General features: G+C 41.3%; 3 protein-coding genes across 6 annotated transcripts; all 3 read right to left on the minus strand.

Annotated features, from left to right (window-relative positions):
* Positions 1-452: 452 nt before the first annotated feature.
* LOC109869445 (histone-lysine N-methyltransferase SUV39H1-like) lies at positions 453-5686 on the minus strand. Its single transcript, XM_020459611.2, has 6 exons — positions 5609-5686; positions 4838-4983; positions 3518-4180; positions 3157-3303; positions 2644-2773; positions 453-1628 (listed from the first exon to the last, which is right to left on the minus strand). Exons 1-6 carry the CDS (start codon positions 5625-5627, stop codon positions 1495-1497), a joined length of 1239 nt encoding a protein of 412 aa, XP_020315200.1. The 5' UTR covers positions 5628-5686; the 3' UTR covers positions 453-1494.
* Positions 5687-6392: 706 nt separating this feature from the next.
* Positions 6393-9593, minus strand: LOC109868951 (organic solute transporter subunit alpha). Its single transcript, XM_020458728.2, has 7 exons — positions 9127-9593; positions 8574-8725; positions 8398-8471; positions 8112-8267; positions 7769-7880; positions 7265-7517; positions 6393-7120 (listed from the first exon to the last, which is right to left on the minus strand). The coding sequence occupies exons 1-7, from the start codon at positions 9191-9193 to the stop codon at positions 6696-6698; spliced, it is 1239 nt and encodes a 412-aa protein (XP_020314317.2). The 5' UTR covers positions 9194-9593; the 3' UTR covers positions 6393-6695.
* Positions 9594-11506: 1913 nt separating this feature from the next.
* Positions 11507-19583, minus strand: LOC109869636 (protein-serine O-palmitoleoyltransferase porcupine). 4 transcript variants are annotated; one of them, XM_020459906.2, is made up of 15 exons: positions 19473-19583; positions 18937-19011; positions 18111-18188; positions 16439-16598; positions 15989-16184; positions 15848-15891; positions 15508-15689; positions 15100-15230; positions 14658-14783; positions 14363-14463; positions 14146-14222; positions 13866-13929; positions 13671-13756; positions 12684-12794; positions 11507-12548 (listed from the first exon to the last, which is right to left on the minus strand). In XM_020459906.2, exons 4-15 carry the CDS (start codon positions 16569-16571, stop codon positions 12447-12449), a joined length of 1353 nt encoding a protein of 450 aa, XP_020315495.1. In that variant the 5' UTR covers positions 16572-16598; positions 18111-18188; positions 18937-19011; positions 19473-19583; the 3' UTR covers positions 11507-12446. The 4 variants fall into 4 exon arrangements, with proteins under 4 accessions (XP_020315495.1, XP_020315496.1, XP_020315493.1 ...); XM_020459907.2 differs by lacking the exons at positions 18937-19011; positions 19473-19583 and adding an exon at positions 18264-18392 and having other exon boundaries at positions 15989-16181; XM_020459904.2 differs by lacking the exons at positions 18937-19011; positions 19473-19583 and adding an exon at positions 18264-18392.
* Between the last annotated feature and the right edge of the window lie 5765 nt (positions 19584-25348).

Consider the following 25348-nt stretch of genomic DNA (forward strand, 5'->3'; position numbering starts at 1 on the left):
CCTTTGAACAGAGTATGGTAGTAGGTGCCAGGCACGCCGGTTTGTGTCAAGAACTGTAACGCTGCTAGGTTTCACACTCAACAGTTTCCCGTGTGTATCAAGAATGGTCCACCACTCGAAGGACATCCAGCCAACTTGACAACTGTGGGAAGCATCCCTGTGGAATGCTTGACACCTTTTGGAGTACATACCCTGACAAATTGAGGCTGTTCTGAGGACAAGAGGGGGACTCAATATAAGTAAGTTGTTCTTAAATGTTTTGTACACTCACTGTAGCTACAGCAGCAACATATTATTGGGGGATTTGATGTGAAGTCATAGGAATGCAGCTGCACCATCTAGTGGTGTGGAGGTTGTACTCAAATGAATTGTAAACGTTACATTTTGATTCAGCTACATTTACATTACACTTTTAGTGCTGCATCACTCAAAATATTGTCCAGAAGAATAAACCAGATTAAAACTTTTATTTACAATGTTTTTGCTGGCTGTAAACCTTAAAAAATATTTTTGATACAAATGAACGAGAATTTAAAAAAATAGTTAAATATAAATGAATAAGGAAAAAATAAAATAAAAAAGGAACAGCTTTGTTTGGCCATCACATTACTACATGAACAATAATATTGACTTCCACACAAAGGACATTTCTCATCTGATTCACAAATAGGTTAAACCATGGAGAGCTGTTTCATGGTGTGGCTTGTTGTGAAATTATACTGCAGCTCACAAACAACCAATTCAAGGACAACAAAACGGGAGTGTCAGGGGGGGGGATTCATTCACATTTAAGAAAAAGTAGGCCAACCCAAAAACAAAAAAAGCACTAGGACAGTTTGGAGGTACACAAAATTCCAAAACATTATTTCAGGACAAAATACAGCACTATCTACAAGAAGTGGGGAAGAATGGCAACTTAATCATTTTCTCAAGTCATTGAAAGCATATCAGTATAAAAGCACACATTTTACACATTATAATGTTTCTTTCCAACGAGGCTTGAAGCTCAATAAACTTGAGACAGGAAGAACTGCTAGTGAAAATGACTGGGCACCATAGAATTTTCAATGACTATGTTCCACTGAATTTATAGGTTGAGATTTTGAATTCTCAAACACCGACAAAATGTAGACTGACAAGTGCACAACAGATATGTAAGCGCTGAAGAAATTCTAAAATCCAGATGTGTAAAATGTATGTTTAAGCGGGTTCATTTAGGTCATATTGGCCATTGATTTACTAAAATGGTTTACCAACATACTAGATACATTTGGGGACATTTAAAATGAAGTTTTAAAAAAAGAATAATATTACAAAAATGCATCATATCACTTTTGATATCACCCAACGCACCAACGAGGCTTAAAAGTTTATGAAAGTAAAAAAATAAAATAAAAAAGTTGACAAATACAAATAAAGCCGTACAATTTTCATAACTCCCCGAAATATTACACAGTGTCTGTTCAAGCTTTGATGTTCCGTTTACAATCCATATCAGAAGAGATACTTCCGACATGTGTCAGATCCACACCGGCACTCCACCCGAATCCGCTTTTTGGGAGAGCTTGGGAGTCCTGCTAAACTGAAATTTGAGTCCATCCTTGTGCTCTCCGCATCGACTGGATCAACTGCAATGTCAAGAGTCAAATTCAGCCAAGACAGCACATCTGAGATATATGCGTTATGGTTAGCTCACCTGCACCACATAATTGTCAAACTGCTTAACAAGCCAAATATGAAAATTGTTTTGCCCAAGCATCAAACACACGCCAGACTGAAAAGCTAAATAAAGTTTAATGTTGAAATGTCCAGTGTTCATTGAAATTGTATAACTCAATGTAATTAATGTGTTACTGTAGTACAACAAAAAAGGTTTTTCCCAATTGCACTCTCCTACCTAGCCCTGAAAGGACTGAGTTTAGGTGATATGACACATTTGGTGCCCACTCCCACCTTTATATTTAGTGAAAGTAGCTAGCAAGTTACCTGCAATGCACACTAGCAGTGATGGGTGATGACAAAATGACAGAGCCTATTCATTTTCAATGAGCCAGGTGAAATGTGCAAAGCGAAGAGAGCGATGCAAAACAATTGAGAAAGCTGAACTCTATGCAAATCTCCAGTGATATTGCGTCACGATTACCAATAGAGGCTCACGATAGCTTCCAGCCGAGGCTGTATTGGATGTTGATAACTTCACTACCTATCGTGCTGTGGGCTTGCTGCTCAAAAGAATCACCCACATGGTGATCAACTGTTGGAAAATCAAGTGAATTGTTGCTTTCGGCTGATATTAGTAACAGTACCTTTAATGTGTAAACTGTCACGTTGAGGTCATGCTAGTAGAGCCGGGACGAAACCAGAATCGCGATACTCATCAGTATCGTGGCAAGTAAACAAAACACGAAGCAGATTTACCTTCTTTAGGAAAACAGCCATAATGTTGGAAACAAACATCATTATGGTTGTCATCCAGAGTCCCATGTATTTATTTTATAATACACTATATATTTGACATATAGCAGGTTTTAAAGGACCAAAGCAATTGGTCTGCTTTGCGTTTACATTTTTGAAATGTAAAAAATATATTTTTCCTAGTATCGTCACAGCCCTACATGTCAGGCAGTAAAACTTCACACTTACTTTGCATCTTGTAGTCAAAAGTGAGCTCTTCTCCTGCCCTGATGGGGCGTGTTGAAAATAAAGCTATCCTCGGGAGCCTCTCATCCAGGTTGTCTATAAACACGTTGTATACTTGCAGGTTGGGGTTGCACTGCAAAACAGAGAAGAGACAACTTAAAAAGGTCCATACTTTAAGGTCACATTACAGCAATTAATGCTTTATTTCAGAATAGCCTACTGCTTATAATACATTCATAAACACAATTCTATTCAGATTTTCATACAACTTTGAGAAAACATGCTCTATAATAGACAAATTTGCTGCACTTTGAGGAAGCATATTACAGTGCAACACTATAACATCCATGGGTTGAACCGCTTCCATTCTGCGGTGTCTACGATGCGACTGCTTTCATTTGCACCTAGAATACTAAAATATACTACTACCAAAAAGGTACGACATGGTGCTTTGGCTACTCTGCAGGTATGCCTCAGGGTTTGAAAGGTGAACATATATGATAATGTGCCACTCACACTGTGGTTGACAAAGTGGGAGATGTTGCCATGGTGAGCAGCGTCCACTGTATAAACGTCCTCCACGTAGTCCAGGTCAAACAGGTAGGTGGCGCCCTGCCGGTCGTACAGGTGTCCTCTCTTCTCCGCCTCGTCCGATGTGATGATCTTGACAAACAGATGCACACACCACTTCAGAAACTGTTCACAAACACCCGTAATAGAAACACAGCACTAGCACAACGTTTGTCTAATGTTCTTTGTCCATTACTCCAATCCAATTCATACATTTTCATGACAGAATAGCTCATTCTGGTAAATGCAGTTAACATAGGCCAATACATTTTACCTAAAGTATTGGCCAATACTTTATACTATTTACCTCTCCAACGTACTCCATGACAAAGGTGTTCTTTTTTATGTGCTGTAGTGCGCGCACGCCCCAACCTCGGCCGTTCCCAGTCTTGAAGATGCACAGGTCGAATGGAATGCCCTTCTGGACCACTCGGTTGGGGCAGTCAGAACCGCAGCTGCAGCGGGTGTTACACTCGTAGATGGGCTCCCCGGCACGCACTCGCACCTGGCCCTTGTCAGTGTAGGCCAGGCGGTGGAGGGAGGCCCCGGGGCAGCAGCCTCCGACCGGATCACTGAAGCAGTCCTTACACTCACAGCCAACGGCCATCTCATTGAGCACGATGCCCTCGCCCACCTTATAGGTGTTGATGTAGGTGAAGTCCCTGGGCGGGCCGTCCAGGTCCACCTCGTTCAGGACAAAGATGCGGCCTGGATGGTTGCGCGTCTTGTTCAAGTCGGCCTCCCAGCACTGGAGCCTCTTGCGGAGTTTGGCTTTCTGCACCAGGATCCAGGCTACGTCCTTGTCCAGCCGCTTGGGACAGGTGGTCCGTCTCTTTTGCCGCCTCAGCTCACGCTCCATGTCCTCATGGAACTGAGTCATCAGCTTCTTGCACTTGAGATTTTTGCGGGGCTCCCAAGTGTTGGCCGACTCAGGGAAGCCCTTCCATTTGACCAGGTACAACTCCTGCTCCTGATAGATGACAAGAGGACACATGACTTGGATTGCGTATTAAGCCACAAAATAATTATATTAAATGTGGTACATTTTACAGTGAGGTCCAAAAGTATTGGTACAGCGACACATTTTTTGTTGTTGTTTTGGCTCTGTACTCCAGCACTTTGGATTTTAAATGACACAATGCCTATGAGGTTAAAGTGCAGAGTGTTGGCTTTAATAGTAATTTTGGAGCCACTTTTATTGTAAATATGAATAGAGTATGTTTCAAAACACTTATACATTAATGAAGACGCTAACCTGTCCTGTTATTGGTAATTGTGAGAGGTTAGCATGTCTTGGGGTTATGACCTTCGTGCCTCTAACTTTCTCACTCATTATTCACAATTCATTCCGGATTGCCTGTACTCCAAAATGGCACTACATTTTTTACCCTTAATTTCTATTGAGTACAAAATAATCTGAAACCAAAAACTGAAAATGCACCACATAAATTTGTCGAGTTTACAAGCTTGATGTAGTCATTGCGTGCTGTAACTGCTGTCTCTCTCAGTATCCATATGAAACCAAAAGTTAAAGGAACCACACCAACTGACAGTTGCGATGCTCGAGATAACTCTACGGAGGACTTGTCCCAGCCTTCATAGTCCCATTGTGAATTAATTCACTCACCTTAGACTTCTTGTAGTCACAGAGGTACTCAACCTCATAGTCATCGATGTTATGCTTGTTCACCTGTAGTTCTTTACAGTGGAGCCTTTCCCGGCGGCAGACAGCCTGCAGGTCGTCCAAAGACAGCTTGCAGGATACGCTGCAACCTGCAATGTTGTAATTGTAGCCACCATGTTTAGCTAGCTACGTTAGCTAATAATTGCCAACTGAGTTGGGTTTAGAAGGCAACAAATGAACGAGACAATTAAATATACTCAGCTTAAACATATACTTTTGTTTTAATTTGGAATTGTGCAGGCTAACGGGTTATGTGAAACGCTTGCAAGACAGCTTGCAGACACTGCCAGACATTTCTAGCTAACTAGCTCCTCAACGAGGTCTGTGTTTTGGCGCGTTATGAAGTTCTCCGTTGTTTGCAAGTAGCTATGGCTGTCTGAAAACATGTCCGATTTTCCTCGAATTTACGCTTTATAATGCCATGCAGCTTACGATCATTTAGTTACTAGTTATTCGATATCCGTATGCATTCGTTTAGCTTTTAATTAAAAACGTTATCCGCTACAATTTATTTTTTAAAAGACCACACAATCGAAGTGCGCAGATAGAGCTGCTTACTCAATGTCATTGTTATTGCTTTATCAATGCTAAATATTCCATGACAAGCGTGTATTAAAGGTCACAGAATTAAGTGTAACATTTGATCAGTTCAAACAGCCACAATAACCTCAAAACACAACAAATATACACGTATTAACTTCCCACCCTCCTTACCGTTCAAATCTTCCGCCATGTTTTCCGCACCGCCAAAATGGAACAATCCTTCGATTGGGGTAAAGACTTTCGAGGAAGCAGCTGTTTCAGGCTGTTGATTGGATGGAGCATATTGTAGCGGTATTTCTATTGGAGCAGCAAAAAACTGTTGCTGCATGCGAAGCTTTGTAAGGATGTAAGTATTTTTTGCAAGGTCAGCAAGGTATGGAAAGAGAAGAATATGCATATTCTCATTCTAATGTTCAGATAATATTGGGGGGAAAAATACATGTATATTCTTATTTATTAATTAAACCATTGGAAAAATGTGTATCACTAAGAGGTCACAGTAGACACAATGCTTACTTTGAATTGAACATTATGTAATGTTCAATTCAGATTATATTAGTGCTTACTTTGAATTGAACATTATGTAATGTTCAATTCAAAGTAAGCACTAATATAATCTGTTCTCATAACTGCCCCATGGGGTAGATGATATTGGCTCCCTATGAGCTTCTCACACCACATACATAGTAGGTCTCTGGCCTAACCTTCCCTCTGAAGGGCCTTGATACCAAATATACACTATATATACAGAAGTATGTGGACACACCTTCAAATGAGTGGATTCGGCTATTTCAGCCACACCAGTTGCTGACAGGTGTATAAAATCGAGCACACAGCCATGAACCCATGAAGGTAATCAAAATCATATCAAACCCCAAAGATTTTTTGTATGTTTTGAGAGACGGCATTAGAGACGCAGAGACCGATGAATAAATATGCAATATTTGTGCAACAGGCGTTTTAAAAATGAGTTTATTGGCTTTTTGAGATAACATTGCAAAACAAAATGTAGAGTATAAAAAGTAGGGGAAAAAATCTGGGTAGGAAAAAACAGCCTATCACACCAGTAGCTACCATCTTCATTCAGCTAAGGAATAGATAGAATGCATTGAGCCAGAGTCTCAGTCAATATACGCAAAAAGGAACAAACTGGTTAAGGTAGTACCTCAAGCGGTATGGTGTGTTTCTTCCATTTTCTGGAGGTGACCCCTATGTTGTCTTCCCACCAGGAGATTCCAGGACAGTACATTCCATGTTGTCATACAACAGTAACATTTCTAGACTCTACAACATTGATGTCAGCAGTGACAGTCAGTTTGGGCAACTCCAAAGTGCCACTTTCATCAGTTACGTTTTCTGGCCTCACTGTCTCTTGACGTCTCGGTTGAAGAGGGAAAGGGAAGCAATCCAAAGGGGCGTGTTCGACTTTACAGAGGCTGTCTTCACTGCTGTCCCTAATACAGTCGGGATTGGAGACTCCGGCGCCTTCCCAGCAAGGCCAGGGGTTCTCCCTGAGTGGCACCACGTCTTCAGTCTGAACCGCCTGCTCCATCAGCATGCCTCTGGGGGGCCTCTCCTCCAGCCCAAAGCCCTCCTCTAGACTAGGCTCCACTTTACGGAAAGTGTGGCGGGCAAAGAGGCATATGCAGAACATCTCCACAATCACAGAGTAGTGGTAAATTACTGAGAGAGGAAGATAATAAAATAGAAAAAGTTACCACCAATGTCACATTGATAATTTCATAATAAACATGTATCTCCACTGTTACAATATTGACATGGAGATGATGTTGAGAGGGGGGAGGACTTCCATCGCAGTGCACTTACGCTGGGAACGCATGAGGACAGAGAAGGGAGGGGTGCAGGGCACCACCTCCAGGGCCCCCATGGTCTCCAGGATTCCACTCTGAAGGCCACACAGCACCAACACTACAATGATACAGACAAATTTGGCCCTCAGCCCGTAGCCAGGCAAGGCCTTTTTGGTGGCCTTGTAAAACAGCAGGTGGCCATAGAAGGACAAGAAGGTAGACACGCCTAGGATGACATTCATGTACATATTGGGATTGGCATAATCCACCTGTGAAAAATTGCATGGATATGGTAAAAAATTTTATAATAATAATAATAATAATAATAATAATAATAATAATAATAATAATAATAATATTATATATATATATATATATATATATATATATATATATATATATAGATATATATCAAATGAACAAATGTACTTATTAACCAGGGACTCATTTGGTTAAATTAAGGACAAAAATAAATTGGTTACAATGCAAATATGTCTTGCGATATATGCATTCCACTCACATCTCCATAGTCATACTGCTCATCTGTCCAGAGGACCAGAGTGACAAAGAACAGGATGGTTCTGACCACAGACAGTTGCAGCACAGCAGCCATCATCCATCCCAGGCTGGTCCTATGGAGGGAGAGGTTTTGAGCAAGGTGATTACGGCAATATATGTGCATTTATCATTATCGCAACATGGGAGATTATGGTGATATATTGTGCATTTATCAATATTGCGATATGGGGCCATTACAGCAATATTGTTTATCTATCATTATTGCGATGTGGCCACATCTTATGAATCTATCATTATCACGATATGGATGCGCACAATGAGGAGGACACCCAGTTATAAAGTACCTGTTGATGGCTATCATAGGGAGGCAACAGCAGCAGCAACATGGGAACGGATCCGGAGACACCTGCTCTCCAGCTAAGATCTCCAGCATGCGGGCCTTACCCCCAAAGAAGTCTGTGATGAGCCCCATAAACTTTAGCAAAGTAAAGGAGTGGTACCTTCAGAGCGAGAACGACAAATTGAGAGATAGTTTTACTGATGGAAGTTTTAGCACAGAATGACGTGAACAATGTAAATTAGTACACAAAACAAAGTGATGGTCAGAAAGAGGTTGTACTCGATACTTACAGAGAAGCTATGAAGCTACATAGTGAGGAGGAGCGAGGAACATACAGCGCAATGATTGAGGTTAAGCCAAAGACCTGATCGAAAGAGAATGAGTGTAGTTAGGCAACAATGACACAATGTACAAATACTTATCCGAAACAATTGAAATGTGTGGCAAAAATGAGAGGTCCCTTTACCGGGTACATGCCCAGTATCCACAGGTAGAGGTGCCGGCGTCTGGAGTAGTGCACGTGACGCAGGAAGAAGCCCATCTCTTCTAGGAACAGGGCCAGCATGACCACAGCGAACCCAGCAGGAATGAGAAACAGCCATAGCTCATCCTTGATCACTGGGTACAAACGCACAACACAAGGACTTGTGGTGGGACAAATCATATACAACACATACAGTTCCCAGAAAACAACACTAGAGCTAACATTATCATAAACACTGGTGACACACTGGTGTGAGGTAAGTCTCAGGCGGAAATGCCCCAACACATTAGCAGGGTTGGTGTAGCAGAGAATGGCTCAGTTAGCATCACTCAGAATCTAAGATGGCAAACACCAATATTGCACATAGACAAAGCATTGTGCCGTTTTTAGCATAGAAAGAAAATGTTGGTGTATTCAAGCACAGACCTTTATCACACAGAACCTGATATGTATCAGATCCAATGACTGTAAAATCTCTGGCCAGTCAAAAACATAGCCCATACAGTTTATGTGAATACATAAATGCTGGTCTTACCACGGAAGAACTCCCAGGACAGTGGGATCTCTGCTCCTAACCAGCTACAGTTAACTCCTCTCCTCATCCTATCATCGAGCACAGTTCCCACTAACACCACAAACCCTAGACGTATTATGAATAGGACAAAATTTAGAGTAGGTCTCAAATTTAGGGAGGGACAATTACTTTTGAACTAACTGACCTCGTATAGAAAGATTGATGTAATAAAGGACGAGACTTTGTTTTTCTATTCTGAGGACGGACACTTGACGAGTGTCTTGTCAGTTCCGTGTTGAGATGGCGTCCTGTCGTCTGAACGATGCTTTCCTGATAGCAGTGATTAATGATTGACTAAACCAAGGTAAGCCGACAGATGGGGAGCCAAGTCCACTCTGGAATGTGTCAACTTGTGTTGTCTCTGAACCGATTATGAGGGAGCTCTAAACAAGCACGGTTGTGAAACTAACGTAACAAATTGTTTTAAAGTTGTCATAACATGTATCACTTAGAATTTAGAACACTTAGAATTTTAGGATTATTTTAAATTATTTGATAAAATACTGAATTTGGGCTTTACTACTATAACCCATAGAAATGCATTGAATAACACATTCATAAATGGAAAAGTATATTTTTTTTAAATCAAAAAACATTAAAGAATAAGTGTCTCTAGGAGATACAGTATAAGAACGCTCAGGAAATATTTTACTTTTCTGGACACATATTTAACCCGTTTTTTTTGTTGGTACAAAACTACCTCCATACTTCCATATTAAAAATAAAATTGGTACGGGGTTGAGTCCTGTCGTTGTTGTGGGGGTTGTAGAGCAAAGCAGAAATACCAACGTGTTCGTAAGTCTCCCCTTTCCAATATGGGGTCATATCAGCAGAGGCTGCTGAGGGAAGAACGGCTCATGATAACGGTCGGAACGTAGAAAATGGAAACCATTTGTTTGATGCATTTGATACCATTCCACTGATTCCACTTCAGCCATTACCACAAGCCCGCTCTCCTCAATGAAGGTTCCACCAACCTCCTGTGGGTTATATTAGTTTGGAGCCCGAACTGTTCAGATGCTACAGACAGACGTTGGTACATCGGTGGTACTGATTTTAGACCAGTCCCATGGGGCTTGTGGGGGTCGTAGAGAAAAACGGAGTACACCATCGTGTTCGTGAGTCTCATCTTTTCATATAGTGGTCATATTAGTTAGTCGGCTAAACCGTTCGGACTCTACGTTTTCGTGAGAAGACCAATTTTCAATGTCTACTGGTCTGACAAACAGTGCTGTAGCTCTGCCACTTTCCACCGCAGATGCGGAAGGCCGACATCGGCGGATTGAGATGCAGCCCATGCAAAAAAGCCCATACAGATATCTCTACCTTAAAACTGATGGATTTTGATGGGAATTGTTGTATTATGTTAATTAGATTGACGCAGACTCTTAAGGATTAAGACAATAAATTATATAAAAATGTCTTTGTACACAACACTTGTAAATAGCATGATACCCTTCTGAGTGGTTAAGATTAACTCCACTGAACAAAAATATAAATGCAAAATCTAAAGTGTTGGTTTCATGAGCTGAAATAAAATATCCCAGAAATGTTCCATATGCACAAAAAGCTTATTTCTCTCATTTTTTGTGTACAAATGTATCCCTGTTAGTGAGCATTTCTCCTTTGCCAAGATAATCCATCTAGTGGACAGGTGTGGCATATCAAGAAGCTGATTAAACAGCATGATCATTACACAGGTGCACCTTGTGCTGGGGACAATAAAAGGCCACTCTAAAATGTGCAGTTGTGTCACACAACACAATGCCATAGATGTCTCAAGTTGAGTGCAATTGGCAATCTTGACTGCAGGAATGTCCACCAGAGCTGTTGCCAGATAAATGTTAATTTCTCTACCATAAATCGCCTCCAACAACATTCCAAAGGCCACAATCAACAGCCTGATCAACTCTATGCACAGGAGATGTGTCGCACTGCATAAGGAAAATGGCGGTGACACCAGATACTAACTAGTTTTCTGATCCATGCCCCTACTTTTTATTTTAAGGTATCTGTGACCAACAGATGCATATCTGTATTCCCAGATGTGAAATCCATAGATTAGGGCTTTGTGAATTTATTTCAATTAACTGATTTCCATATATGAATTGTTACTCAGTAAAAAAAATGGAAATTGTTGCATGTTGCATTTATATTTTTTTCAGTATACTTGATGTACTAATCATGGTTTTGATCTGGCATTTTAAATTCTATAATTTGCTGAAAAATACAGTACAATCCTTCACCTTGTTGAATAAATAATGTAACTACTAGAGTGTGTTTTAACTCCCATTTCCAAATAAACCCTTCATTGATTAGTGTTTAAGTAGGGCCACAGAACTAGAAATAAAATGTCTTTAATAGAAAAACAGATACATAAGTAGAAAAAAAAGTACCTCCATCGAGATCATGTATTATAAACTGGGTGGTTCAAACCCTGAATGCTGATTGGCTGACAGCTGTGGTATATCAGACCGTATACCACGGGTATGACAAAACATTTATTTTTACTGCTCTAATTACATTGGTAACCAGTTTATAATAGCAATAAGACAACTCAGGGTTTGTGGTATATGGCCAATATACCACGGCTAAGGGCTGAATCAAGGCACTCCACGTTGTGTCGTGCCAAATAACAGCCCTTAGCCGTGGTATACTGGCCATACACCCCCCCCCCGCCTAATTATATGACATCAATGGTCCAACATAATACATTCACTTAAGGCACACTGCACCTTAGCCCCAGGTTAACAAGTGCTTGTATGAACACAGGATAAGCTAGCCCAGGGCCCAGTCTTAGCCTGGGGCTAAGAACAATGCAGTGTGAGAAGGCTAATAGGTGCTACTGATATACACAGAAGCATAAATATTCATAATGATTGTGTGTGATCAAACTCCAAAAGACCTGAAGATGAACAGTAGCCTATACAGAAGCCACTGACAAATCTTCAGCCTACCTCTGGTTCTCAATCTCAACAGTGTGATGCATCATAGCAATGAACTTGTGTGTGACTGGTTTGTTAGTGTTCACCACAACAAACAAATACAGAAAGACCCTGGTAAACAATGCAGCATTCTTCCAGTCATGATGGTGTGGGACAATTGTCCTGGCTCTACACTTCGCTGCTCCGTGTCCACTAAGTCTTTACCCACACCAGACCTTGCTAGGTAAGATGGCCCACCTGTGAACTAAGGGTTCTTTTTGGACCAGGCTTTTGTCTTCTGTTCTTTTTGGACCAAGCTTTTGTCTTCTGTTCAGTACAGACCTTCGCAGAATGAGATTACTGAATGAGGCGGTAGAAGAGCCAGCTGCCGAACACCAGCCAGTGGCTGGCCCAGTTCAACTCTGACCACTTCTGAATGGTGTGGTTGGCCACATAACCCTGAGAAGGAGGACAATGGTGACTAAATGTGTATAAGTAATACGTTCATGCAGTTCATATAGACCACTGTTTAATTCTAATTGTCTCCATTAACTTGGCCCCAGCCAGCAGTAGCAGGTCATTCGTGGGCCTTACCTCCTCTGCAGCCAAGTTGTCTACTTCAGCATCAAACAGGGAGCCCAGGTATGTCAGGTGGAAGATGGCCATGGCACTGAAGGCTAGGTTGATGCCATACACCCACAGCTCCTACAAGAGAGGCACAGATCAGTCACTACACTGGGGATGAGTTCTGAATCCCAAACCTGCCCGCAATGTGCACTAGCTAGCTCACTCACCCCACATGGACCCATTCAATGTGCACTAGCTAGCTCACTCACCCCACATGGACCCATTCAATGTGCACTAGCTAGCTCACTCACCCCACATGGACCCATTCAATGTGCACTAGCTAGCTCACTCACCCCACATGGACCCATTCAATGTGCACTAGCTAGCTCACTCACCCCACATGGACCCATTCAATGTGCACTAGCTAGCTCACTCACCCCACATGGACCCATTCAATGTGCACTAGCTAGCTCACTCACCCCACATGGACCCATTCAATGTGCACTAGCTATCTCACTCACCCCACATGGACCCATTCAATGTGCACTAGCTAGCTCACTCACCCCACATGGACCCATTCAATGTGCACTAGCTAGCTCACTCACCCCACATGGACCCATTCAATGTGCACTAGCTAGCTCACTCACCCCACATGGACCCATTCAATGTGCACTAGCTAGCTCACTCACCCCACATGGACCCATTCAATGTGCACTAGCTAGCTCACTCACCCCACATGGACCCATTCAATGTGCACTAGCTAGCTCACTCACCCCACATGGACCCATTCAATGTGCACTAGCTAGCTCACTCACCCCACATGGACCCATTCAATGTACACTAGCTAGCTCACTCACCCCACATGGACCCATTCAATGTACACTAGCTAGCTCACTCACCCCACATGGACCCATTCAATGTGCAATTAACAATAGGTTATCTTATGGAAAGCACCTTCAAAACATGATATACAAACTTGAGTGTAAAACATTCCTGGATGCAACAGGCATGTACCTTCTTCTGCTGATGATGGCAATTGTTGGGACACTGTTTGGACAGGATACAGGCACTAAAGATGGCTGCCAGCCTCTTCCTCAGAACTGACAGAGGATGACAAGACAATAAGGCGATGTACAACCTTTGAAACAAAACTCACATAAAACAAGCAAGCATGTGAATGTGAAAAGCAGATAGGCACGGTAACTTCACCATGTTCCACGTAGGTGATGAAGCCCAGAGACAGCAGCACGGCCCCAAGATGGAAGCTGAGGCCCTGGAGAAAACAAAATGGCAGATTGGTTTTACAACATCGGAAGCTGATCAACCAACTATTCACTTTGGCCTCAGCCAGAGGGTTAAGGCAGTGACATTTTCAAAATCAGATCAAATCTTACTAAAGCAAAAAAACAGTATTAAAGTGCAATGGTGAGTGACCTTTTCTGAATCATCACGTAAGATGACATCACTGAGTTGGTAGACTCATACTCACATGTAGTAGGGCACTGGCTGTGTAAGTCACAATGATGGAAGAAAATGTGCCAAGTTTCAAAGCACTTTTGAAAACATCTACAACAAAATGGGGGAAAGACTCAGTAATCAGTTGACATTTTAATATGTAAAAAAATAAATATGGTTAAACAAGGCCCATAGTTCTAACATTTCTGTCTAATCTGTTTATAGTAAATTGAAGGTGTAATGATGCTTACATATGTTGAGCCAGCGAGACATGGGGATGTTCCAGGAGGTCACCACCAGCACCATGGACCTGGGCAACTCCACATTCAGAGGCTTAACCACTTTCAGATCCCTAAAAACACATTTTGTGCATTCATGGATTTGCACATGCATGCACACACACATTATTTTCACATATCTTATCTAGACAGATATTACAGTGTCTATCACAATACTGCTATTATAAACTTAACCTACAAGCAAATTGATAATATATGAAATATGTGTACCACTAATTGAACCATAGATCGTATGAATTGAACTCCCCATTTGACATTGTCTTTGTCTTCAGTGAAACCTGCCCCTGCCAGCACAGTAGTACTTTCGCTGAGGTGGCCCACAAAGTAGTTACTGAAGTGGAAGGATACAGCATTCTCATACGCATGGAGCCACCTGTACACAGGGAAAATAGACAAGACAGCTCTAAGATACTGTTTATAGCCTTTCTTCATTCAGCAATAATGCCAGGAATAGTTTTATGCACTGACACCATATTGAAGTGGTCACTATTGCTCCTATCAGAGCTTGTCTGAAGAACTTTGTTTGATGTTCTTCATCACAATAGTCCTTACCTTGCTTATGTGCCTCTTGGAAGCAGAGAAACAGAAATAAATGGAACTCACTAACATAAAGTTGGTGTACATTCACATATCAAAATAGGACTGACATTGGAATGACCAAGGAATTGTTCAGTGAAACGTGCACTCACGTGCGCAGTCCTCTGCTCCCGTGGATTGGAATGAAATAAGGGAAGAGGTATGGGGCGATGCAGTTGGATATCACCAAGCATACCTGGCATTTCACCCAGCTAATTGAAAACTTCTGGAGCCAGGACCAACTCTGGGGGACAGAGAAGCCAAGTTAAAAAAGGACAGATTTTAGCAGCCATTTTGACTTAAAGCAGCTACAGAATGTGGATCTAACTGCAGTGAAAAGAGGTGTAAACTTTGCACCAGCGCAAACACTTAGTAAATCTGGACCAATATGTTATAAGCCTATATGTCAAATGTAAATTCAGATACTATACAGGAATCAATTCAGCTTTCTTTTAACAAGTTGACTGAGAATACATAATTTCTTTGCAAAACAGTAGCACAGCTCTTCAGCTGTGGCTTACTAGTTTCCGGCTCTCAATGGCCTCTTTGTAGCTTGAGTAGCTAATCCAGGGTCCAAAGATGACAGTGCCCACAAAGAGAATGTAGCCTGTGAACTCCAGAGGGTTGGGCACAGCGAGCACAGTGCCTCTGTCCAGGTCAAAGGCCAGAGAAATGGCCTTCATGGCCACCACCATCTGGGAACCTGAGGAAGTGGGGATGATAGGCAAAGTATGCACAGTTGTTCCTTCACTAAGGTCTCGAATACAATGTAACAGGAAGATGTCCGTGTCTCTATAAAATCATGTATATGTCTCATACTGCCTTGCCATCCAATCACTCACATCTGTACAGGACATTTACCTCTCATTTTATGCCAGGTCACTGTGTCAATCATATGCAGCTCTCTAGAGAGAAAAAAACATGGAGAAAACAGTTAAGTGGAGCAACATTGCCTATGATGCAGCATTAGCAATAGATGGAGTTATCATTTTCATTCATTACCCCATGAGTAGATAGATGAGGATAGTGGCAGAGAGGAAGATTCCTCGGCTGCTGGAATGGCGGTTGAGGAACAGGACCGTGTAGCAGAGCATACTGAGCATTAACACCCACACCATGGACTGCTCAAAGAACAGGTAGAGGGCATATAGACCCGCTGACACTGAGCCCAAGTGTTTCACAGAAGATGAGAGACCTACTGGAGGACAGGAAACAGTAAGTACCAGGCTGGCACCACCAAAGGCCTTTGTACAAATTGGGGTGCTTTTCTAGACATCTGTAAGGTAATACTGAATGCTTTATCTGTCATCATTACATGTGTCCAACACACTGTGGATGGTGTCATGGCAAAGTATACATTACATGATTCAATCTTTGTATCTAAAGATTGGCACATCCTCTGTTAAATCCTCATTAAATAATGTTATTGGTCAAGTGTTCAAGTGGACTCACCCAGCCTACAGAGGAGTCGACAGAGCAGGCAGAGGAGCAGTAGCTGCCAGACCTGTTCCACTCCCTGCTGTGCCGTAGGGAGCACACAGCTCTCCCCTAGCTCCTGGAAGAACTCTATCCTGCTGAACTCCATGGTGTAGCCTCAACTGCCTGGCTCTCACTGGAGTGGAGAAACATGAAAATAATGCAGCTGTATGTGAGTGATCAATGTTAAAAAGGCTTGATGCATAAAATGTCCTACTGTTCAATTGTCAATGTAATTTCAATTAATGCCTTGGTTTTCTTGAGTATAACTTATAATATATTATGAGCTTGGTACAATGGCCCACAATAGGTTGTAATCAGGGTTGTGTGGTCTGCCCAAAGCATTACCGGGGGCAAACTACCCGCCCTCCAGGACGCCTACAGCACCCGATGTCACAGGAAGGCCAAAAAGATAATCAAGGACATCAACCAGGCCTTCATTGTAAATAAGAATTTGTTCTTAACTGACTTGCCTAGTTAAATAAAGGTTCAATTAAAAAACAAATAAATAATCATGTTTACATATCTGGCATTAGTCATCTCATATGTATATACTGTTTTCTATACTTCTACGGTATATTAGTCACTTAATAATGTTTACATATCTTGCATTACTCATCTCATATGTATTTACTGTTTTCTAATCTATTCTACTGTATCTTAGTCTGTTCCGCTCTGGCTCGTCCATATATGTATATAGTCTTAATTAATTCCTACTTAGATGTGTGTATATTGGGTATATGTTGTGTAATTTGTTAGATAGTACTTGTTAGATATTACTGCACTGTCGGAGCTAGAAGCACAAGCATTTTGCTACACTCACAATAAGAGCTGCTAAACACGTGTATGTGACCAATCAAATTTGATTTCATTTGATTTGTATTACCGGTATTTTGTGTTGTCAATAATCAGTATTGGGGAGTAGTGAACTACATGTAGTTCAACAGGTAATTTAATAAATATTCAGTAGCTTGGTGGTAGTTTAACTAAATTCAAACCTTGGTAGTGTTTGCAGTAGTTTATTTTGCCATGTAGTGGTGAAGCTAACTATACTCTACTTGTTTTGCAAAAAGAAAAGATGGGTGAAGTAGGCAATAATGTTCTTTCTTTTTCAGCATCAGACCTGCCTAATTCTGATTTTGTGTTTAAAAGGCTAACTTCTTCCAGTGTGAATTCATTGGTAGCAAGCTTGGTAAACTATATTTTCAGAGTAGTTTCCCCAACACTGTAAATAACGTAAAATGTTTGAGTAAATGTCCGAACTCCATTACAAAAGTAGCTGGGTCAAACTGTTGAAATAAAACATGTAAAATCCTCTAAAACATTGTAATTTCTAAAGAGGTTTTGTCATGTTATGTTATGGCAGTGGCTACTAGTTTAAGGCGGGGTTGGCAAAAATAGCAAACTTGCCTGTTGCTCGAGACAATGGTACAAGGCAGAGGCAGCAAGAGTGAACGGTAGCTAGCTAGCTTGCAGAGTATTTGTGCCAAATCTCGATATCTGGACGAAAATTCAAGAAACGCCAACCTCCGCGAGCTAACTTTAAACTTTAATCAGTTGTTCGCTAACATGCAGCCAACATTGCTGGCTAACTTATAAAGCAGACGAAGTGAAACGCTAGCTAACTCGCTAGCCAGCCAGAGCTCACCTGAAATAGTTTTCACTTGTCTGATTCGTGTCCTACTCGTCCTGTACTATGCCAATGTCCGCGTCCTCTCGTCTCCTACTGAAAATGAAGTTATTTTAGAATCAATATGTTCAAAAAATGTTTTGGAATAGGAAATCTCGTGCAACGCATTACCTTGAAAGACATTCGTATTTCGACTCTTCATAATCACTGGCAACACTGTCCACCAGGGGACACCATTCTCTGAGCTTTCTCTGTGTGTTTGCATACTGAATGCAAGCGGAATCCACATGCTATATTCCAAATGATCAAGCTGTTTTTGTATAGACCTTATGTACGTGTTGAGAGGGTTAAAATGCAAGTCACACTTTGAACAGGGATTGGACTGCCATTTTTGTGATTTTGCTCACTGAGAAAACGCATGGCCCCTGCTGTAAACAGTGCAAATGTGAAAAACACAGTTGCTCTAATAACATAATTACACTGGCTTGAAACATGCATCAGCACCCAAACATGCATCAGCACCCAAACCTTTGAATCTAATTTCTAGCAAAGCAGCACAATATCCTACATGACAAGGCTGCTCAACCCGTGAGATATGAACTGTCACTTTTGTCAGACTTATGTTACCTTCACCTGTATGTACCATACCCACAGCACTACTGACAGTCATTCCAGAAACTATATTTTAAATGTGTAGATTTTATTGTGTCGATGCAATGGATAATTCTTGTGTATTGTGTATTAATGAAAATGTTGCATTTGTTTCAAGTAATTCAGCCTTAGCTGCTATTGATACCATGGAATGTTGCCTTATTGAAATAAAAACCACTCTTTCTTAACTCACACTTTTCTCTTCATGACAGATAATGAGATGTCTTTGCATGAAATAGCCGATTCTATTCAATTGTACACCATCAACCTAAGAAACAATGAAAAACAATATTGTTAGTATGTTAACAAAAGATGACTGTAAATTCACCATTTCAATACCAGTGTTCACAACTGTAAGCTTCAGACTTCTATTTTTTGTCATAGAGAAATGAGATTGAAACTGATCTGGAAGAGGGAAGAAAGATGAGAGGAAAGAATAAATGTTTTCCCTTCGTCTCCCCTTTCCTTCTGAGGGTCCTGGGCAGTATCCCCCCTGTCCTTCTGTCTTAATGCCCTGGACCGAGCCTCTCCTCTCTACTTCCTCTTTCCCTCTCTCTTCCAGGAGCATATGTTAAGACTGGGCAGTTCTCTACTAATAAGAGGCTCCTATTGTGTCAGGTTTCTTTTTTCAGTGCAGTAGTAGTGGTTGTTATAATTTTGTTGGTGGGGAAATGGTGCAAGGCTTGCTGTGCTAGCAGAAGGTTTTTATAGGACTCTTAATGAGTTTACCTCCAGGTGGTCGGCTCTGTAGACCCACTGCTTTGCACATGTTTGTTTGTTCTGCGTTGAGAACAGTCAGGCCCTGAAGAGGTCCACATTTCACCTTCTATCCCCTCTTTCCTGGTGAGAAGTTTGTCAGTGAGCGGTAACAGAGAGCATTGACATGAAACCTTGTCATGAATACTTTAAATTCAAACAGATGCACATGTATACATTCAATATATACTAAGCTAATACGTTTTTAAGCCTGTTGTTCATGCAGTATATAATAAATGATAAGCAGGCCATATGTGATTATTAGGTTTGTTTAATTGAGTTGCAGTGTTGGCAGTGTCTATGTTGGCAGTGTCTCCCTCACCCCTAGGGAGAGAGGCACGTGTGGCACATTCAACTCCAGTAAATTATCAAACAGCCCTTTCATTCTCTTCAAGAGGTCAGCCCTTTTGCAACACCTGCTCCCACTGGAGGAGAAAGAGAAGACTCTCCGGGGTGGCGACCTCTGTTACCACGCACCTCCGTGAGGTCAGGAGTCAAAGAGTGACCGGTGTGGCTGCCCATCGTGACACTTCTTCTCTGGGAGAGGTGTCCTGTTTCCCTGTGACCTCCAGAGAATAGAGTGAAAAGTTGGTCATCATCAGAAAACATTTTCATACATTATTGTATAACAAATAAGTAAATCATTAATTTATACATTTCCTAAATTTGTGCAGGTCTAAACATCAAAATGTCTCCAGCCATTATAATGCTACATGAAAACATTGTCTGCAATATTGTTTTCTTTATTGTATTGTCTATTTTAGATGTGTGTGTGAAACAGATGTAGGAACATGCATGGGGAAACAGCTTAATAACCTTGTGGCCGGTTTTGAAGTACTGTTTAAAAGATGTTAACAATGTGTTAATGTAAGCAGATTGACTTAATTAAGTATTTTCTTTCATTTGTAACAATTTCATAATCAATATTTTACAAATCGCAATTGCAAGGGGCTTTGCCTCTCTGGATGACAGCCATAGAAAGCAGGCCAGCAGCTGCTTATAATGTCACACAATTTATATCTTAGTGCATAAGTATGGGGGAGTCCTACATCCCCTCACCCTCCATACATTATCTATATACCATGAAGGTTATTTGCATACAGATGCCAACTCAGCCTGGCTAGTTGGATGAGAAGGGGGGGGGGGGGGCAATTCACCCAGTCCTTTGGCTCTGCGCCATGGCGACAGGAATGTGGAATTAAAATTACCATGGATAGTTCGGAGTGTGGGCCGGTACTAATTAATCTTTGAAAATGTCTAATCTAACAGTCATATTGGCTGGGCTTCAGCAGTCTGCAGGTAGATTTGATATTTTTCTGGCATTCTTTTTGAATGAGGGGGAATGGTGGCCGCTGTATTGCCGGAGGCAAGGTGATGAAACAAAAATAGTCTGGAGACTAGAAAGTGAGTGTGCTTAATTATGGTGGGTTGGGTGGGAGGGAGGGAGGGAGGGTGTATGAGGGCAGGTGGCATGAACATCTAGAGTAGAAGGCAAATTGTCTTATTGGGAGGGGTGTGGTGGGGGGTCTATTGAGAAGTTGAGGGATGAATGAAAAAAGAGGACTATTGGCACGTTGTCATATTCACTCCACCAAAACAAGTGAACCTATACTTTTCGACATCTGCTGAGCTTATTCGGCAAGGCATGGCAGAATACTATCCACACAATACTAAAACTTTGAGCACAAACCCATTGGTGAACACTCCTCTTGATTGCGTTTCTCTAACAACTTCAAATATGTCCTCAATATTTTGGTGTTTTATGTGTGATGCATTTTTACAAATAGAACATTTTTATGAAATGATTATCTGAAGTTCGGTTTGTGTTTACCACACCATACCTTTTTAAGCTATCCCTTTTTGTAACTTCAGTCTTACAACTTTGAGTCACTTCATAGATCGCTGTACACAAACAATTCCAGAAAAATTTACTTGAAAATACTGAAATGTGTCTTTTTTTGTAATTGAGCTTCAAATAATTATTGAAATGATCCAGGTATATTGATGCAGGCGATCTTTTCACACTAACTTTAGACAGACTAGAGTGATATTACACTGAAGAGTGACAGCTGTGGCAAAGAGCCTTTTTTTCACTATTCACACACAAACACACACACGCAGACACACACACACACACACGCAGACACACACACACACACATATACACAGAGTCCTCATTAAGCAGCCAATGGCCTGGAAATCATCCCGCTGGCTCCTCCCCAAAGTGTGAGCAGCCTTTGTTATTATAATCAGGCTCTTAGTGTGCAGGGGGCAGGGGGTACGTGTGTGTGCGTGTGTGCAGTGCAGCAAGACTTGGCCATCCGTCAGTATGCCTCCTCACAGCTCCCATCCGTAGGCCCATACAGCATCAGATTTTTAAAAACAACTACTGATGCAAACACTACAAAATACTGTTTATTTTGATGAAAACCATGTGAAAAACACCAAATCGAAAAAAGTACATTTCAAAGTAATCATAATCAGGTCTCAGCCATACGTCTCAACTCTCAAAAGTTTGAGCCTGCAGAATACCTTTACGACAACCAGAAGCGCTGTCAGAAAGGTGGGGGGGCTGCAGCCTGCGGTCATCAATATCTGCAGGCCATCTGTCATAGGGGTCTATGGAGGCGCACAGTCTCCACTCACAGGACGAGAAGGACATATGGTGAACCATAAAGTTACAGAGCACCATTCACAGGGAGAGGAGAAGGGCCAGACTAACAGAGACACAGGGACATTCAGACAGACGTGAGTGGAGAGAGTTGAACACAATAAGAGAATGGGAAGCAAGTAAGAGAGAGAGATGGCATTTGTAGATGACAGTCATGCTACAGTGTGTCAAATGGTAAGCATGTGTCTGAGAAACGTCCTTCATTGATTTGTAACTAACTGATTGATAGACCTGTCAAGCCTTGACTAGAACTCAGTGATCGGGGTTTGGCATCCCTTTCTGACAGAACACAACCTTACTGTAGCATGTTGCTGTACTATAGCACAACAAATGTGGTGTAATAGCCTGAAAGAAGAACATAATTACACTGAAATTAAGGGTATAGGCTATCTGAGTTTTCAGTAGCCTATGAGTAGGCATACTAGGCCTATAACTTGCTTCCACACAATTGCTATGTTATAACCACTTTATTGCATGCTATTCTATAAAGTACTACTAACATAATTGTATTGACTAAATTCATCTGATTGTGCATTTGTACACACTACTTCAGTATTATATAATTCGTTTCATTACATATTATGGGAAATTGGTAGGGTATGCCTTCCCTTCACCTGCTGATAAGATTCTGAGGGAGGTATTCTAAGAAATGAAAGCTTCCTTTCAGAGACACTTTGAAAGCTCAAGCATCTTTGAGGAGTTGCAATGAGAGAGCCGGGAAAAAGTTGAATTTCACTTGTGACTTACTAGGGATACCGCGACCCCTTTGTGTTCCCTTTCAAATGCATTGTTTTGAAACGCTAAGAGTGTCCGGCGCTCTCATTGGCTGTTTTTGGAAACAATAAAAGGACCGGTGGCCTCTGATTGGTTCAAATCGACAGCTGCCCAATAATACCCCCCTTCCCGACTCGTAAGTTTCTCTACCCAACTTTGCTTAGTATGAAGTAAAGTTGATGTGTTTGGAAGCGGTGTGCAAGGGGAAAAGTCACAGCAAAGATGAAGATGAAGCTGTGTAAAACTTTTTTAGGTGAGTCACCTATTTATCATCTGTTTCTCGCTCTCTCTTCAGCAAGCAATGTGTTGACGGCTAACTGAACTATGGTTAGGAGCAGGTGTGACGATCTACGCATCTGTCACTTTTTAGACGGTTAGGATAGGCCTTGCCTGCTCTTCTGTAGTAGCCTAAAATTGCATGTTCTCTATTCAAATTAATTTAAAAACACAGTAGCCTATTCATTGTAAAGAAAGTATAAGTATTTGCATTGGCTTTTGTGATGAGAAAGAAGCATCTTCCACCCACTACAAAACACTCACAGGTGGCGTCAACATTTTTTAAACATACTAGAATTATGTTAATGTGACTTCTTCATATTTCATTAACTAAAACTCATCAACTATATTTACACAATGTCTAAATTTAACCCAAAATGTACGGAAGCTATAAGCTTGTCGACAACCTATAAAAAAGGTTGATTTGTAGACTGTGCCCAGTTGCTGCATTTTCTGGGCCTTTTAACCGTTCAGCTGTTTATGAAAAGTTTTTTAGTACATGGCCGAATATATATTAACAGAAAAACAATGTTGAATCCTAACCACACAAGTCCCTTTGTGCTGACCAAAGATTTCCTGAACTCACACTCTGTTCAGACACTTTGTTAGACAAAGGAAAGTTTTGTCCCCTCAGGGATTAGTGGCTCTTAACTCTGTATAGGAGACGTCAGGCTGCAGGCGTATTAAACATTTTTGTGCGGGGTGGGGGAGTCTGTCAGATTGGTCCATCTGTTTTTGGGGAGTCGAGAGAGCAGCCTACCCTCTCGTCGGTCACCCACCATGTAATATTTATACAGCATGTCCCAGTCATAGCAGACCCGACGCTGATTGTATTCCAGAGCAGGGCTGTCCATCTGCACTGAGGCTTTAAAACGTGACTGAGATGGGGGAGAAAAAGGCCCCAGCTGGTAACCGAAGAGGAGTTGAGACTTTAAATATGCAAAACTCTTTTGAAGTTTCTCCAGCTTTAACAGTGCCAAAATGTTGATAATTATTTCACCATATTTACAACCGGACGTTTGAAGGGTATAAACTAGGCCAACTAGGGTACTTTATATGCCCAATAAGTAAAAGCATTTATTTACACGCATTCAAAAGTGTATACTACTATAAAACTACTAATAGCATATTCGTTTTGTTTATTGATTGGTTTTCCAAATGTGTATAGTCAAATGATTTGTGATTAGACCTAGATTATGGTCATAACCTATATATTCGTGGTTATATTAGCATTCATTAGCCTACTCTATTTAAACAATACATTGTTCTAAGGTATATTTTTTTATGTTACATTGTTTGATTTTCATCAAAACAAAATCAGTAGAGAACAAATATAGGCAAAGATACTTATTGGGCTCCCGAGTGGCGCAGCGGTCTAAGGCACTGTATCTCAGAGCTAGAGGGGTCACTACAGACCGACTGGTTCGATTCCAGGCTGTATCACAACCGGGATAGCGTCGTTCGGGGTAGGCCGTAATTGTATATTAGAATTAGTTCTAAACTGACTTGCCTGGTTAAATAAACACTGTAGGGTTACTACTACATTGTCCAGAGGCGCTCAGGCTGTAGGTCTTATCATATTTTGCGGAGAAAAACTAGTTCCCTCTGAGAGTTTTTTTTTTTGCCTTGACACCAATGTTTCAGTTTTTGTGCTACGAAGACATTGCCTGTAACAGACACCATGCAATCGATAGTTTTTTTCTTCTTAAAAAAAAATCGGTATTTAAGTTAACTTTGAAGGAATTTAAATCTGTGTGAATTGGAAAATTGTTTATATTTAGCTCTGAGAGTAGTTACCACATCTATAAGGACCAACGTTACAGTCTGTTTATGGACCGCCGTTTTAGCAGAGCGCTCTAGCTACTGTCCATGGTGCTGAAACTAAGGCACGCACCACCCCGGCTACTGAAATCTTCAAAATATTTTTACGGTGCTTAGATTTACCTTGATACTGATGCTGATGGAGGGTGTAGACTACAACAAATGATGATTGATGCTGCAGCATGATAACTGATCCAAAAAAAATACCGGAGTACCCGAAGCCACCTCTTAGATTGTGGGCTTTGCTATGTTGTGGGCTTTGCTATGGTGATGTCAGAGCATGGGGGGAGGGGTGAACAATGACCCA

This window comes from Oncorhynchus kisutch, linkage group LG24 (genome assembly GCF_002021735.2).
Source record: "Oncorhynchus kisutch isolate 150728-3 linkage group LG24, Okis_V2, whole genome shotgun sequence".
Lineage (NCBI taxonomy): Eukaryota > Metazoa > Chordata > Actinopteri > Salmoniformes > Salmonidae > Oncorhynchus > Oncorhynchus kisutch.